The sequence below is a fragment of the Necator americanus genome, chromosome X (genome assembly GCF_031761385.1).
Source record: "Necator americanus strain Aroian chromosome X, whole genome shotgun sequence".
NCBI classification, from domain to species: domain Eukaryota; kingdom Metazoa; phylum Nematoda; class Chromadorea; order Rhabditida; family Ancylostomatidae; genus Necator; species Necator americanus.
In genome coordinates, this window is record NC_087376.1 from 882,100 (window position 1) to 897,376 (window position 15,277).

At 38.7% G+C, this 15,277-nt stretch overlaps 2 protein-coding genes across 4 annotated transcripts; one reads left to right on the top strand and one right to left on the bottom strand.

Annotated features, from left to right (window-relative positions):
* Window positions 1-1,074: 1,074 nt before the first annotated feature.
* RB195_021124 (uncharacterized protein) lies at window positions 1,075-6,698 on the top strand (the record flags this gene model as incomplete). Of its 3 annotated transcripts, XM_064207711.1 has the most annotated exons (11): window positions 1,075-1,173; window positions 1,230-1,326; window positions 1,391-1,504; window positions 2,133-2,230; window positions 2,290-3,196; window positions 3,310-3,402; window positions 3,462-3,608; window positions 6,088-6,136; window positions 6,279-6,369; window positions 6,429-6,487; window positions 6,542-6,698. In XM_064207711.1, the coding sequence occupies 11 exons, from the start codon at window positions 1,075-1,077 to the stop codon at window positions 6,696-6,698; spliced, it is 1,911 nt and encodes a 636-aa protein (XP_064063590.1). The 3 variants fall into 3 exon arrangements, with proteins under 3 accessions (XP_064063590.1, XP_064063591.1, XP_064063592.1); XM_064207709.1 differs by lacking the exons at window positions 6,088-6,136; window positions 6,279-6,369; window positions 6,429-6,487; window positions 6,542-6,698 and adding an exon at window positions 3,886-4,010 and having other exon boundaries at window positions 1,382-1,504; XM_064207710.1 differs by lacking the exons at window positions 1,075-1,173; window positions 1,230-1,326; window positions 1,391-1,504; ... (3 more) ...; window positions 3,462-3,608; window positions 6,088-6,136 and adding an exon at window positions 5,169-5,200.
* A 1,194-nt stretch (window positions 6,699-7,892) lies between these two features.
* RB195_021125 (uncharacterized protein) lies at window positions 7,893-14,854 on the bottom strand (the record flags this gene model as incomplete). The annotated part of the gene is made up of 26 exons (XM_064207712.1): window positions 7,893-7,997; window positions 8,054-8,161; window positions 8,223-8,400; window positions 8,461-8,847; window positions 9,369-9,491; window positions 9,546-9,631; window positions 9,700-9,808; window positions 9,871-10,010; window positions 10,414-10,561; window positions 10,615-10,691; window positions 11,153-11,256; window positions 11,325-11,496; window positions 11,766-11,847; window positions 11,913-12,059; window positions 12,119-12,204; window positions 12,268-12,391; window positions 12,454-12,530; window positions 12,611-12,704; window positions 12,768-12,823; window positions 13,215-13,311; window positions 13,464-13,559; window positions 13,615-13,719; window positions 13,918-14,023; window positions 14,114-14,225; window positions 14,294-14,388; window positions 14,803-14,854. The coding sequence occupies 26 exons, from the start codon at window positions 14,852-14,854 to the stop codon at window positions 7,893-7,895; spliced, it is 3,066 nt and encodes a 1,021-aa protein (XP_064063593.1).
* Between the last annotated feature and the right edge of the window lie 423 nt (window positions 14,855-15,277).

The window sequence follows — 15,277 nt, forward strand, 5'->3', positions numbered from 1 at the left end:
GGAGTTTGTGGTCTGCTATCAGCTCGGTAGCCAGCATTCAGTGCCTTTCAAAATTATCCGAACGTCTTTATGACAACCTATTTTTACATAAATGGTCGGTCATGAAATCGTTGTTTATTTTTATCATCGCGCAGAAAATTACTCATTCATTTGGTTGCAAATATAGTGACTGTCATTTAAAATAATCATAAAATTACTCTCAAAATTTTAAATTTGCCGACTTCCTTCTTTGAAAAATTTTGCAAGCTTTCGTTGTTTTCGGTTTTCGACAACTTCACGGTTCCAGACTTTCGACGATTCTTTGAAGTATAAACTTTTAGAAATTTCTTTTATTTCTAAAAGCGAATATTCAAATACTGGTGTCGAACAAGAAAACAAAAAAAAAAAACGCCAAATAAATGCGCTACTGTAAGCATTGTTGTGAAATCATCAGGACGTTAAATATTATTTACTTTGTGCCCTCAAAAAGAGTTGCGTGCGCTCCAGAATACGCTTCAAAGAAGCTTAAACGCGTGTACATAAGCAAACAGATCTCTTCAGTTCTTTTGTCTCACAGTTTCTGGTACACTGGTTTCAATTTCTCCAGTTAAACTCACTCAGAAAATACGGACGATATCCGTGATTTGAGATGAACGAAGATTTTCTGAAAAGATATATTTATTGTGGTTTCATCTTCAGTTTCCGAGCTCGACCTATTCATAACAGCAATGCCAACGAATGCACAATTGACAGGCCTAGTAACCCAATTTTGCTACGCAGTTGGTTATTGTTACGTGTTCTCAATGTCACCGCTCCAGATAGTCTCCTATTTTCGAATTATTTCTCCATCTTCGCACCTCCCCAAAGGAGATCTTCCACCTTTTCAAATCAGTAAACTACAAATTGAACTTCGAAACAAAGCATTTATTCGAATACACACTCGCAATCTACAGCGATGTGATTAAGTCCAGTTTTGATGATATAAGTGGTCAATCCTGACTCTTGAATCCTCGACGAACACTTCAGTTCGTTAGGCTGTCATTCGGAACGCCTATCTTGACCGTGGCGACATTCTTCTATATCCAAATGTTACAGATGCTCTTCATATTTCTACTGGTATTCGTCCATACTGCTGCTCCAGTCAGCGTTACTCGCGATTTTTCAACCACCGAAAGAGCACCTTTCTCTGCTCAGGTACGGTTCTTCAACGTAGAACTGCATTCAACAATAGCAATAACTTATAACTATAGGCAGGCATATTTTCCGATGAAGAAATAGGTCCGATGTTTTCTATGGCACCAGACACCGATTTCGAGGAAGCTCTATCGGCTATGAAGTCAACACGAGGTGAACTCATAGTAACTAATTATTATTGATATTAGTTCGCAGTACATTTTCTCAGGTTTCTCAGGTGGTTCGTCGATTCTTCCTGAAGCAAAACCACCAGGCTTTGAGCCTCAGCCACCAGGTGTTGAAGAAACTCCTGAGTACAGGGAAATGATGAGGAATGGAGCTTATGCGGAATGTTAGTCGTTAAATAATTCCTCGGAGCTAGTTCGTAGATTTCAAAGTTAAACAGCGGGCATTAAAGTAAGAGCACTTAATGGCATCACCCCACGAATCTGAGGTGGTCTAGATTTCACGTGGAGTATTCGTATACGGGATCATAGATTAAGGAGAGGGGGGTGATTCCGTCCATTTATTCCTAATTGCCATAGAAAACGGCCCGGAAGATACGGCCTCGAGCGTTCCGGCGCACTATTTTCTACAATGAGTTCGATTGGAGCGCGCCAGCCTTGCGCACGCACAGCATCTTTTGGGCAGTTTTTTACAGCAATTAGGAAGAAATGGACGGAATCACCCCCTCTCCATAATCTACGACCCGAATACTCCACCTGAAATCCGTACCACCTCGGATTCGTGGGGTGATGCCTTTAAATATTCATTTCCTATCAATAGGTTAAAACGAATTTTTTTCTTCTTGGGAAATATTTTTCTGTTCATGAATAAAATGTCCTCTTTTGAAGAAGTTCGATGATTAAATCACAAATTATTTCTGAGGGGGTATGGGCCTTCCTTTTCAAATGTTACAAGAGCACTTGAAGCGTATAGCGTTTTGTCCTTGAAAAAATGCGATGAACAAGTTTTTCCAGCGAATACTCCAGCCAAAATAGACTATCCGGCAACAGCCACGGTTTCTTACGAAGGACTTCCACTAAATGACAACGCTATTGAATCATTCACTAGCAAGGTATACAGCAATCAAGATGTCTTTTTCTTCCTACATATTTAAACGAAGTGACATTACAGGATGTCACTACGGAGCAGGAAGAGTCGTCCGGGGAACAGAAATTGACAACAATCGCTTCACACGTAGATGTTGAGTTTTCATCACTCGATTCGGATGGGTCTGGACAAATCGAATTAAACAGAGGCGTTGAGAAAGTATCGGGTGAAGTCGGGCAGTACTCCTCCTACGAAAGCCCAAAAACACTTTCTGAAGTTACTCCTTACGGTCAACAACAAACATTAACTGTACCAGCATATGGTGATCCCTCCTATGACGGCTACGGTCAATCGGCCGTCTCACAATCAATCTCAACGTCACCTGATACTCCTTACGATTTAGTTCCGTGGAGTACGACCACATCGGATTCAGAAAATGACGGATTTACTCATAACGAAGCGCTGACGAACGTATTGCACGACACAGTGCCGCAAACCACCGTACTGCCCGACACTGGATATGAAGGAGGAGGGCAGAGCGCTCCTCCTCCAGAAGCGAGAACTAGCGTAGGAGCGCAATCCACAGATAGTTCTACGATGCAAAGTTACGATGGAGTAGCTCAGGTATCCAACTACGACGTAGTACCCTCGTCTAGTTATGACGAAGCAGCACAACATATTACTTCATATGATCTACCATTTGCATCCGCAGGCGAAAATTCTATGAGTACCAATTCCATCCCTTCAACTGAGATCCAAAAGGGTCAGGAACAGCAAAATGTTTTCCACGATGCTGTCAAAGAGAAATCAAATAATGGTCAAACAGTTCTGAACGCACCTGTTGCGAAGGAAACCTTCGGAACAAAAGAAGCAGGGAAACTAGAGAAGTACATGGAAGACGTGGATAAGAGATCAACCAAAACCTCGGGGAAAGCAGCTGTAATCGGCCCGCCAGCTGATCGTGCACCTCCTCGACGGGGAGCGGTTGAAGGTACCTGCTCATTAACTGGAGCACATATGCACAAAGATTTCTGAACCTCTATATTGCCATTGCATCAACATTAACTAAAGCAAAACACGCCTTCTTTAATCCAGAAATTTCAGGTTGTCCCGAACCAGTACTGTGTGCGAAGAACTGCTTCGTGTACATCAACGAGAATGGATGTCAGGACTGTCAATGCTTATGGCAAGCACTCGGTCTGTCTCTCTCTCTCTCTCTCTGGTTGTACGTTATATGAATAATTCTCTGAATTAAGCTTGCGATAATGATAACGATTGTCCGGAAGAGGTCCAGTACTGTGATCTCGGAAAGTGCAACTGTAGGCCAGGCCAGCGACAAGACATGGCACGTTCAGGATTCTGCGAACCAGATCCCAAATTTAAAGGAACTTTTCCACAAGAAGGTAAGTATTCCCGCTCGTTTCAGTTGACTGAATGGAACTGCGGGCAGAATTCAATCCTCTCATACTTTTTGAAATAGCCAGGAGCTTTAGGTCTAGGACTAAGCTCAAAGAATTAAGCAAGCTGAAAAATGAGCGAAGAAAGATCCCTGCACTTGAAAGAAAACAATTTTCAAGTATTTTAACGCAATCGTTTTCGCAGTTCATCAAATCCACTTCTGTTTTTTCGATCCTTGCACTTGTCTAGGCTCAATTAGAGAAATAACCACATACTTTTCAGATATTGGACAATTCGCAAAGAGAACAAAACGTGCCGCAACGAGCCAGCTCGATAGTTTGAACAAACATGCGCACCTGGAAGTTCCCACAGATACAAGAACGATTCTTCCAAGGGTATTCCAATGAGATTCATATCTGAACAAATATCGCAATTTAGTATTCTAATATGGAGTATTATATTTGTAAATATTGTAGTATATATTTCCGTGAATACATATTTTTATGAAAAATTTCGTGATTTTCTCTACTACACTACATCTAGGCTATAACAAATACGATTCAACACGACGATCCAATTTTGCCCACAATGATCATTTCAAGGAGCATGAAATCCGCAGGTAAATGGATAACAAAGACTCAGAATGAGCACAAATTAAATTAAAAACAGTAAACGATACTTTCCAAGGAAATTATATCAGTGGGTTATTGAGATGGATCACAGAGAATATGTATGTGCAAAGAACTATTTGTGTTTATATCACTAAATATTAAGAAAATTGAAATCAGGGTTATTTATTACTCTCCAGCAATAGCAGCAAAATAAGCAAGCTGGAGGAGCATCCTATCAGGAATATTGATTATTTGAGAGAAATAGGTTTTCAAAAAATTCATTTTCTCAGTTCTGATTTTCCGTCATGTCATGTCGCTTTTCCATCAAACACACAGACAAACATACTGTAAGGCAGTGCAGAGCAAATGCATCCTGTAAATAATGTGAACGGTCATTACACTTTTTTACTTTCCGTTGATTATCACTCTCCTATTTACTACTCATTAGATAGTAAGGCCACTCTTGATTCAGTATCCAATTTCTGATGGTACTGGTAGTATTAACCACGTTGACGTGTTCATCACATAAAACATAGTAGTCTCTAACATCAATTTTTTTAAAATAACATCCATACGAAGCTGGATCTACGTGGTTTTATTCCTCGGACTCGGAAAAAAAAATTACAAAAATACATCTATAGGGACATGAATTGAATGTGAAACGCGCAATCAGCGATATTCGCCATTGACACGTGCGAGTATCGATGCACCGCTGTGACCTACCCGTCCGAAATTTGACCCCCATTTTAGCAGTAGAGGGCTAAGTTGCATAAGACTTAGAGGAGTAAATTGTTGTTATTTACGCAATTTGATGTAGTGCATGATTCATGGCGCTAAATCCTAGTTTTTTTTTTTTTTTTTTTTTGGGGGGGGGGGGGGGGGGCACTCAATGGCGAATTAAATAATCAAATCAATCGGTGCCCTAAGGGCTAAGCGTTAGACATTAGAGGATCTATGACATGTAAACTAAAGTTACTAAGAGTTAAGTAAGTTAGTCGGGAAATAAGGGTGCCACTGAGTGCCTCTCCCTCCTTCCTCCGAACTACATTTTCCCCGATTTCTTTTAATAAACAACAAATTCGATCACTTTTTTTGAGCGTGACTACTACGCTAAGAGATATGAACGCGATGTTGGATTTTATGTTATTTATCCAAAAAAAAAGCGTTTAACAGAATTTCTTCGACATTACAATAAGATAACGTTTGCAAAATCTGAACATGAAGTAACCAAGAATAAATAGCATAGTTAGTAGGGACAAATTAAGAAAAGAAACAATAAAGATGCTAAGAATAAACAAAACCATGGAGTATGTCATTATTCGTTTTGTTCGATGCATTGTTCGCGCCATTTTATGCTATATTTAGAGCACAGAAACGCTCAGATCAATAGAAACAAAACAAAAAACAAAGAAGAAAAAAACTCCGCCATTCAGCACTCTTCTGACTCAATATTCCCATTTTACCTGGTTCTTCGTTAATTTCAAACCGTTTGACTGACCTAGGTTCCACATGTTTTGACTCATACTCAATTCGACTCGATTTGTAGCGAATTCATTGCATAAACCAGATTTCAAACCCTAGATAGGGTCACACCAATTCATAAAGTAAAGGATAGCAAATGGACGGCTTGAGAAGACCAATGTTTAGATTTGGGATTTTATCCAGAACCATTTCTTTCACACTGACGTGCGCAACATACAGTCAGAGACCTACCAGACTAGTGTCCTTACTTTACTCAGTTTTGGATTCATACTTATTGAACACTAGCTTGTTTCAAATATTGCCTTATTTAGAGATATAAACTTTTCTTGAAGAATTTCGAAAAAAACGTATAAATTGCACAACGATAATTCCTATCATCATCAAATTTCAGGATCAATCCAACCTCCAGCTCCACCACCACGTACTGGTGAAGTTTCAAGGTGAATCATATGAATAAATATTTCAAATGAATGTTTTAAGCGAACCTTGCCACGTCTGGAACTTCAGAGTTCCGAGGTTTTGTTAACGCACATCACTATATTTTCTTCAGATGTGATATTCCAAGAGTGTGTCGAATTTCAGGACATTGATAGATCGCAGTATCGTCAGTACTTTCCCGTATCTACCGCCTCTCGAACCTCTTCCTAAACTCATTGGGACCTCTTTGTTGAATGTGATCTTCTTTCACTGTTTTCCAAATTGATAAGTCGAAATTGACTTGTTTATTTTCAGAAACCCACAGCTTCCGAAAAAATAAACGACACAACAAATACTGATGAATGGATTAGGAGGTTAATTAAAATTAAACACGTTTACTGCTATTTAATTACATCTTTTGAATCCAGGAAATCGATACGATTGGTGGAATTCCCGATTTCGGCCAGATTTCTTGCTGCTCGATCGAAAGGTATCTCTGTACTTCCACCACTACCATTAGGAGTCCATCCAACAAAAGAAGAACTTAGACGTCATAATGAGTTCAAAAAGAACACCAAGCAATAGGAAAACAAATATTGCTCATTTAAAGGGAAAATAGTGTAGGAAATTAATTAATATTATTTATTTATTTATCGACTGCAATAAATACTAACTCGTAGTTGCAGTATTATCTTCCTCTACTCGAGATCTTTTACAAAAAAAAGGCATTATTAGTTGAAAAAAATCCAGAAGAGTACTTATTAGTTCAAAGGAATCCAGAAGAGTACTATCTTGTTATGATATTTACTGATAGGATCTCAACTGCTATCACAACTACATGTGGCATTAGATCTACCAAAGATCAGTGCTATCCGAAAAACGTAAGTACGTGGACGAAGAGAACAGGATCAGTGGAGTGGTGAGGAGTTTTGGAGAATCTGGACAATAGTGTGTTAAAAGTCGACACAGCGAACAAATTCTACATATGATCTCAGTTCGATTTATTTGATCTGAATAATTCGTTTTCAAAAATGTTTTTTTTTTTCTGAAATAAGGGGATCTTCTTAAGTGAACACTCCCTAAATTAAGCATAACCTTTGCAGGTTTTAATGAACAGGAGCTTACGAATTGTTTAGAGGATCTATTAGATCTAGATTTATTTAGAAGATCGAATTCTGTGCCCTTAATCCATGAAAATATCTAATTTTTTATTTCTTTCTCCGATAGGTATATACACGGCAACGATTAGTAGAAATGATCCTTCCCGAAGATCAAACAAGCCTTATGGACAGCAAATAAAGAAAAGAATTAAATTAAATTGAACTTATTAATAGCATTTTAACCAATCTACTAGTAATATGAACAGTAAATATAGTGTATTTCATGGTAGTGAACGCTAAACTGGAACAATTTGAATCATAAAACAAGAATTGGCTTAAAATGAGCGAGTAAATGAGTTAAAGGATGGAAACAGCACCACCTAAACCGAATGTACAAGATTACCGTTTAAAAGTACACCGATATGAGATTGGATGCCACAAAAGTGAGCATCCACAAAGATGGAAATCAATAAGTCAAGGTCAGAACTTCATAGATCTACTCTAAAATAAGAGTTAACAAAACTTCTTTCAAACGAAAGAAAAAAAAACAGCCAAATTGATATGAATAAACTATCTTCGCACTGATATCATAGGCTCAAAGCTCAAATTCAAAATCAATAAACCAGAATTCAGAGATCACATTTTTAAGTTCGTGCACGTCAAAATCACATCAAGATTTTCATATGTACTCATTTCTAAGATGCCACTCTCTTTTGAGATGGTCAAAATTACATAACTTCCTTAGAATAGCGCGTAATTTTGGCATTTCATCCTTGAACTCATCCTGAAACACTTCACATGTGAGTGTGAACCGAAAATACAAAGGGGTTGAATGCTAACCTTGAAATTTTCGAAGATCATTTCTGTGTACGCTTTTCCTCCACAGTTCACAAGAAAATCACGAATTTTTTCAGCCATAGCTACGTATTTGTCCTTGACGACCACCTCCTAGAATTAATTTAATGTAATTACGCGAAAATCGAAGTGATTTCGGAGTATTCCCACAAACCGATGCTCTTCCCTCATTCGCTTTGCGTTTTCTGGCATGGATTGCCGCGAAAAGACTGTCGCCAAGTTTCTCGCCACTAAAGGGCACATGTTCAACGGTGGAGGTGGAGGTTGACAGCACAGTCCCGCTTGATGGCGGGAATTTCGCGCGAAATTCTCGAACAAATGATCTGTTGGACCTGGAACGAATCCATATGAGGCTATATCCACACCAATCCTATGAGAGTGCAGATAGCCACCTTTTACCAAGTGCCTTGGCAGCATTATTAGCCACAGCGGCTGCTTCCTTCTCGATAAGATACTCGGACGGTTTCTCAGCAACTAAATCGTCGTGTTCGATGGCACAACGAACACCGGCTGACTTCAGTAAGCAGCTAAGTACAAAATCTTCATTGCTTTTATCTTCCGCTGATTTTTCGGCACTCGATTTACGATCACTTTCCGTTCTTGACATCTCCTTAGTTTTTCTGCGAGTAGTTTCATCCCTGGAACCCAGATCGGAAGTAGATGCTTCGACAACACTGACACTGTTTCGATTTTGGTGCTTCTCATCACATCGCTTAGATGAGTTTTCTGTAGTCGACGTGCTAGCTTCTCCTTCTTTGGACGTAGTACTGCACAAATTTCTGGAAATCAGCATTTAGGACTATCTAGAGAAACCAATTAAACATCTATAAAGATTTAGTTTGGAAATGAAGTAACTGCAAAACGCTGCAACTATGAAGTCGCCAAATTTCGAGAAAAGTATCAGCATTACAACAAGAACTAAAAGGTATCGAAAACGAGAGAATTCATCCGTAACCCATAATTTCACCAAAAAAATGTACAAAACCCTGTCTGATGCAAAAAAAAAAACAACAGAACGACACTTGGAGATTTTGGCAGTTGCTTAACTTTCAATCCTCGGGTTTGCGCTTACAGACCCACTACCTCCTGCGCAATCTCAGGGGATTTCACTATTACCTAAACAAACTACACATCTCTATTCATTTTAATGCTCTGTAGTGGAACGCTGAAAAAATTTCAAGTGAACTTCATCAAATCTCCATCCTTGCGCATGTGGAAATGTGTGCTTTTCTGGCAGAAACTGTCGAAATTTGAGGTCGTAGTGAAATAAAAAAATGATGAGATTATTTGACTCAGGGACCTTGCTAAACGTCTTGCCCGCTCGCGAAGCTCGGCTTTCTTTTGATCACTCAGTGAGGGAAGGGTTTCGTCCTTGCTATCTTCTTCTACAGTTTTGCCCGTCTTTTTGGACTTCTTGTGTTTCCTTAACGAATTACGTTCGGATTTTTTTATAGGAGGTGGTGAATGTGTGACCTACTTTCGGTTGTCGTCAAAAAAGTTGCCCTTACGAATTTCGCTGGTCTCCGATGCGAATAAAGTACCAGTTTCTGTTAGAGCATCCTTCTGAAAACAAGCTACCATGAAAAAGACTTTTCACAAGAAAAAAACTAGGCTTATTCAACAAAACACACCTGTACGTCAGAAAGAGAGAACAAATCATGTAGATCGTTAGTCTTGAAGAACTGACGCTGTTTCGGATCCTTTAAAATTCGATTAGCTAGGAACTGCTTGAAAATTTGCCTGAATATTATATGGTTACTTTTTTTAAAAGAAAATTAAAAAGTGACAGAACACGAATTCACCTATGATAAACCTTCTCTTCTATGGTACCCGCGCAAAGTAACCTATAAACAGTTACAGCACGTTCCTGCCCGATCCTCCATGATCGCTCTTTAGCTTGAGTATCGGTTGAGGGATTCCAGTCAGGATCAAAGATCACCACCTGGAATAAAATCCCTCGAATTAGACTGGAGGCCGAGTGATGGTAGGTTGAAAAAAGAAGTTGGATCATTCTACAAAAGATTTGCAACAAAATATCACTGCGGTTGGATGGCAGGAAAAATAACTTTACAAAATTCTTCTTTCACTTCTCTTATTTTTCTCGAGAGTATAAATTTGGATTCTAACTGGCCCCATTCACAACCTAATCCATCCCCGTAAAACTAATTTTCTAAAGCAAAAATGGGTAAAAATGGCACTTTCAAGCGTTACTGTTTGATGATGTGACGAATAAAAAAAATGAAGTCAAAACAGATATATTGCCAGACAGTTGGACATAGGGTGAAACAGAGTAGTCACACTCCTAAAATATGCATAAAAAGAGTAATCACTCAAAACCAAAGTACCTTATTAGCCGCCGTTAAATTAATTCCCAGTCCTCCAACACGTGTTGTGAGCAGGAAAATGAAAATATTCGGGTCCTCGTTGAACATTTGGACTCTTGTTTGGCGACTTCCAATATTTGTATTTCCATCCATACGGAGATAAGTGAACCTTGAAGGACATACATTTTTTTTATGGTCACAAAAGAGAAATCCAAAACATACCCATCATTCTGCAGCCTCTTCTCAAGGATATCGAGCATTTCACGGCTTTGACTGAACACAAGCGCCTTTTCACCTCCCTGTTAATAGGTTGTACAGAATCTCATCAGAACATGTGCACCAGAATAAAAGTTCGACTTCCAAATAAACACTACAATCCTGTGATTGTGTTAACTTTCGTTTTCCCTTTGAATCTTGATATGGTTAAAAGGAATAATAAAAAAAGAGCAATTAAAGAAAGCACGGCAGTCCGAAAAAAAAAGATGCAAAAAGAGGGTGTAAATAACTCTGAAACGCTTGAAAAAAATATGAGAGTGACTGAAACAGTCCTCCATAACATAGATTCCTGAGAGAACTATTGAGTGCACTATCAATTATCACTGCCCAAGTTTTCATGAATAGTAATGATTATTTTGGAAGCTCCAATGGAAACATGAGGACAGGTAAATATTGAAATGGAAGGAAAAAAATCTGAATAACACCACAAAATGTTCCATTCTAGAACTAATTCATAATGATATCAATGACCCACATATCTCACCTGTTCCTTCCAAATCGTCAGCAACTGTAGCAGAACACGCATCTTCCCACTGCGTTCGGGATGACCAAAAGCCTTAGTAGGATCTTCAATCTCATCAAAATCACCTTCAATAATAGGTCAGGATGGAGATTTCAATCAATAGAAAAAAATATTTTCGAAGTAGTCCACTCACCATGACGATTGGGTCCTCCACTAACCAAATCGGGATGATTACACAGTTTTCGCAGCAACGTGAGACCTACGAAGGGATCTAGTCTTCCTTTGAAAATATTTCGACATTCGCGTGAGCTGAGGTAGTCTAAATATAATCGGCGTTGTTCGGAGGACAGCTCACAAAACAATACCTGAAAAATATGTGCTTATTATTTAAAACAAGCATGAAATAAACAAATAGACAAGACGGTATTCGGAGAATGTAGGGAACTGAGCACAAAACTCCTCACGAAGGTATTGGAAGTTCTACCTTCATAAGATTCCCAAGTAATTCGTCTAATTTGTGCACCATATGACTCTCACTATCGATTATCGTTATTTTCGTTCAGTGTAAGTACTATACCTAGGAGTCAGGAAAGGAAGGAGGATTCCAAAAAAAAATAAGAATAAGGTGTCATACTTTTTCGTTCTTCTCTGGGAGGTCTAGTGATTTTTTCACATCCTTCTTTAAACGGCGGAGAATATATGGACTGATGGCATCTCTAAAATGTTGCTCTTAATTTTAAAGAAAGCAGGAGAATAAAGAAATATTTTAGTCTAACCTAACCTAAGTACGACAGCACATTTATAAGCCGTGGCAAGTTGTTGCTTCGTAGCGTTCGCATAACCTCCTTGAGTAATCGGAATTGCAAACCTCTCAGTAAAAGTGTCCAAACTGTTCAATTTTCCACAATATACGAAATCCATTAGAGACCTAAATGAAAGTACGAAATAGAGCAGAATGTGATGTAACGAGTAAACGTCAGGAAATACCAGATTTCGGGTAGGGAGTTCTGCAAAGGTGTTCCACTAAGGATCAGACGACAAGGAGTATGCAACTGTTTGACAGTTTGTGAAATCTGATCAGTGAAATACTTGAGATTCGCACATTTTTAGAGGCAGAATTAAATAGCTGAGGATACCTGAGCTTTTGCATTTCGAATCTTATGACCTTCGTCTAAAATGACATAATGCCATGAAATCGGCAGCAGTAACTTGCTATGCTTTTGAAACGTTGAGTATGTGGTCACCAGGATAGATCCTCCTCTAGATATATTAAGTTACATTAAAGTTGTCTCAAAAACGGCGAAACCAACAACTTAACCGACCTTCTATTGATAGCCATTTTGTTGAGAAGAGCGCGTTTGCTTCCTTTGAAAGTACCGGAACTGTGGAAGACAGCCACCTATAAGGACAGGTGACAAGATAAACCATTCATAAATTCAAATATTATCAAGAAAGAGAAGTTTTGTGTTCTGAACGAACCCTACAACGTGGCATCCAATGATGGATCTCATTCACCCATTGTCGTAGTAACGTAGAAGGGCAGATAACCAAGCATGGTCCAAGTCCTTTGAAACTGCAATATCTTGGTAATTCAATGGATTGGAAATTGTGTAGCCATAGGAAAAACTATACACACTTCATGTAGTTATCCTGATTTTGTGATTCGTCCAGTGCTCGAAGGAATGCGATAACCTTGAAGAATAAGGTAATAAACAAGTATCGTATACTACTAGATATCAGTTCGAAGTATGTGAGGATAAAGATTTCGTCCTTTTCAGAGCGTACTCAAATAGAATTACGAAGGAACAGTAGTTATCTCATTCTTAATCAAGGTGCGCTAGAACCTGGGTTGCAAAGCTTCATCGAGCCTAGGAAGACAATGAAGAAAACAAAAATTTTATAGGATCAGTAAACATGTCAATAATTCCATGAGAAAAATCACCTATACCCTGCGACTTCTCGCAAAGCGTCTGATTACAAAGCTTAATCCAAAGCGGAGGAAGTTAAAAAGTGGACTTACACACAGACAAAGGAAGTCACAAACCTCACCAAGTTACTCTACAAAAAATAGTTAAATAACTACCTGTATAGTCTTCCCAAGACCCATCTCATCGGCCAGGATGCCACCAACATATTGTTCATGCAAGCCTGCCAGCCATACGACACCTTTCTTTTGATACCTGAATGTAAAAAAGAATTTTAGTAAATCTTGCATACACATGAAAGAAACGTAATAGAGACAAGTTGGTAGTTGCAACAGTATCCTTCATTTCATAATTTGAACTTGTATTTTGAAAAAAAGAGAACGTGCCCGGAACAGTTTATAGCTTACTTATACAGGCGATCCCAAACTTGTCGAGAGATCCTGAGAGATTCTGTCAACTCCTTGTAATTACTGTCATCATCATTCTCAGACGAAACTGTTGTCCTTAAAGCGGTTCACCCAATCCATGCAACGAAATCAGCATCATAATAGCACGAACCTTAGGCGTTCTTCAAAATCGGCATCGTTGCTATCCTCCACAAAAACTTTCAGGATTCGCTTCGGTTTCGAAAGATTTTGGCGCCTTTCGCGAATGGGAGCATCACTGAAAACCTGCCGACTGTTTGTATTCGAATACAATAGTCACTTCTTTTGGTTATTAGGTGAAATGGAAGCAAAACAAAATAACTATAAGGTAAATGGTAGAAAACTTGGATGTAAACTTCAAGAGAGACATTGCTGAAGTAGTCTCAGAAAATTCAGGACAATTTTTTTTAAAATTCAGATGAGAGTAACTGCTCACTCAGCATCACCCATCTCGGTATAGGATTCTTCCGACATTGTTTCGCACTCACTGTCCACAGGAACATACTCCTCATCACTAATCCGTCCACTAACGGTGGAACTTCCTAAGGAAAATCACACATAGACGGAATAAAAGCATCATCATATATCATAAGTAACAGTTCGTTTAAAATCTAACAAAGCAGAAGCATTACCGGAGTTCGAAGGACTAGTGGCACAGTGAGATTTCTCAGATGAGTCCACTCGAGAGAAAAGATCGAAATCAGGACGCGAATCTCCGCGTTCACCAAGAATATTTTGTAAAATCTGTAAAAAAAAAAGCAGAGGAGTGAACAAAACGCCAAAGGTCAGATCTGTAGATCAATGACACATACATTTTTCTCAACTACGTCCAGATCTCGTGTGGAAACGCCAGGAATGTTTAGTTCATCAATTGAAGGTTTATTTGTCTCCATAGTTAGGTCTGGATCTGAAGAAATGAAAGTTCTCACTCTATTGGAAATAAGAAGAATGATATACGTTTCCACTTGTCAGACGCTTTTTACAGTTACGAGAAGTGTTGGGTTTTTTATTGTTGTTTTCTCCACAGCTATCAAGTAATAGCAGCTCTTTCACTTAGACAACGTCAATCACGTGCAGAACGTTCAAGTTCATGTATTTGGTCCTTCCAAGAGTGGACCCGCAGACCTCGAGTTCCTAACTATTCTTTTCCTTCGACAATGCTCGAGCCATCAGATCAGAGGCTTACGAGTCTCCAAGAGTACTCGTCCGGTTTTTGCCATAATGTTCCTCACCCAAAAGTCCAACTTCCGCAAATACTCCAAAATGAGGAAACATCGTTTGTTTGCCCGAAAATTACTATGTCATTAATCAAGAAAATAACCTGTAGATTTACTAGGATCCGACGGTTGAGGAGCATCACAACCTGTATCCATGACCAGGCTTTGCTATAACACCCTAAAAATGATTGTACCCAATGGAGTGTCTGGTTACTTGAAATATATGATATTTTTATTGCTATAACAATATCTCTACAATAAGGAACACTAGAAACATCTTTTGTTTATTGATAAACATCGAATGTGAGAATGATAACAAGAATCTGATTAGAGCGCAAACTATGACAACAACATTCAACTGTTAGCGTCTGATATCATAGCAAGAACTTGATCATAAACTAAACGTTGCTGATAAATCGTGTTTAAATCAACAAAATTCTAGCGCGCACACACACACACACGGTATCTTTGAGAATGAGAAGGAAAAAAGAAAGAAAGAAAATAGAATTCATTAATGAAGCAAGGTTAGAAGGATTAAAAACATAAATACAGTGCATTAGATTGAGCATTTCATCACAG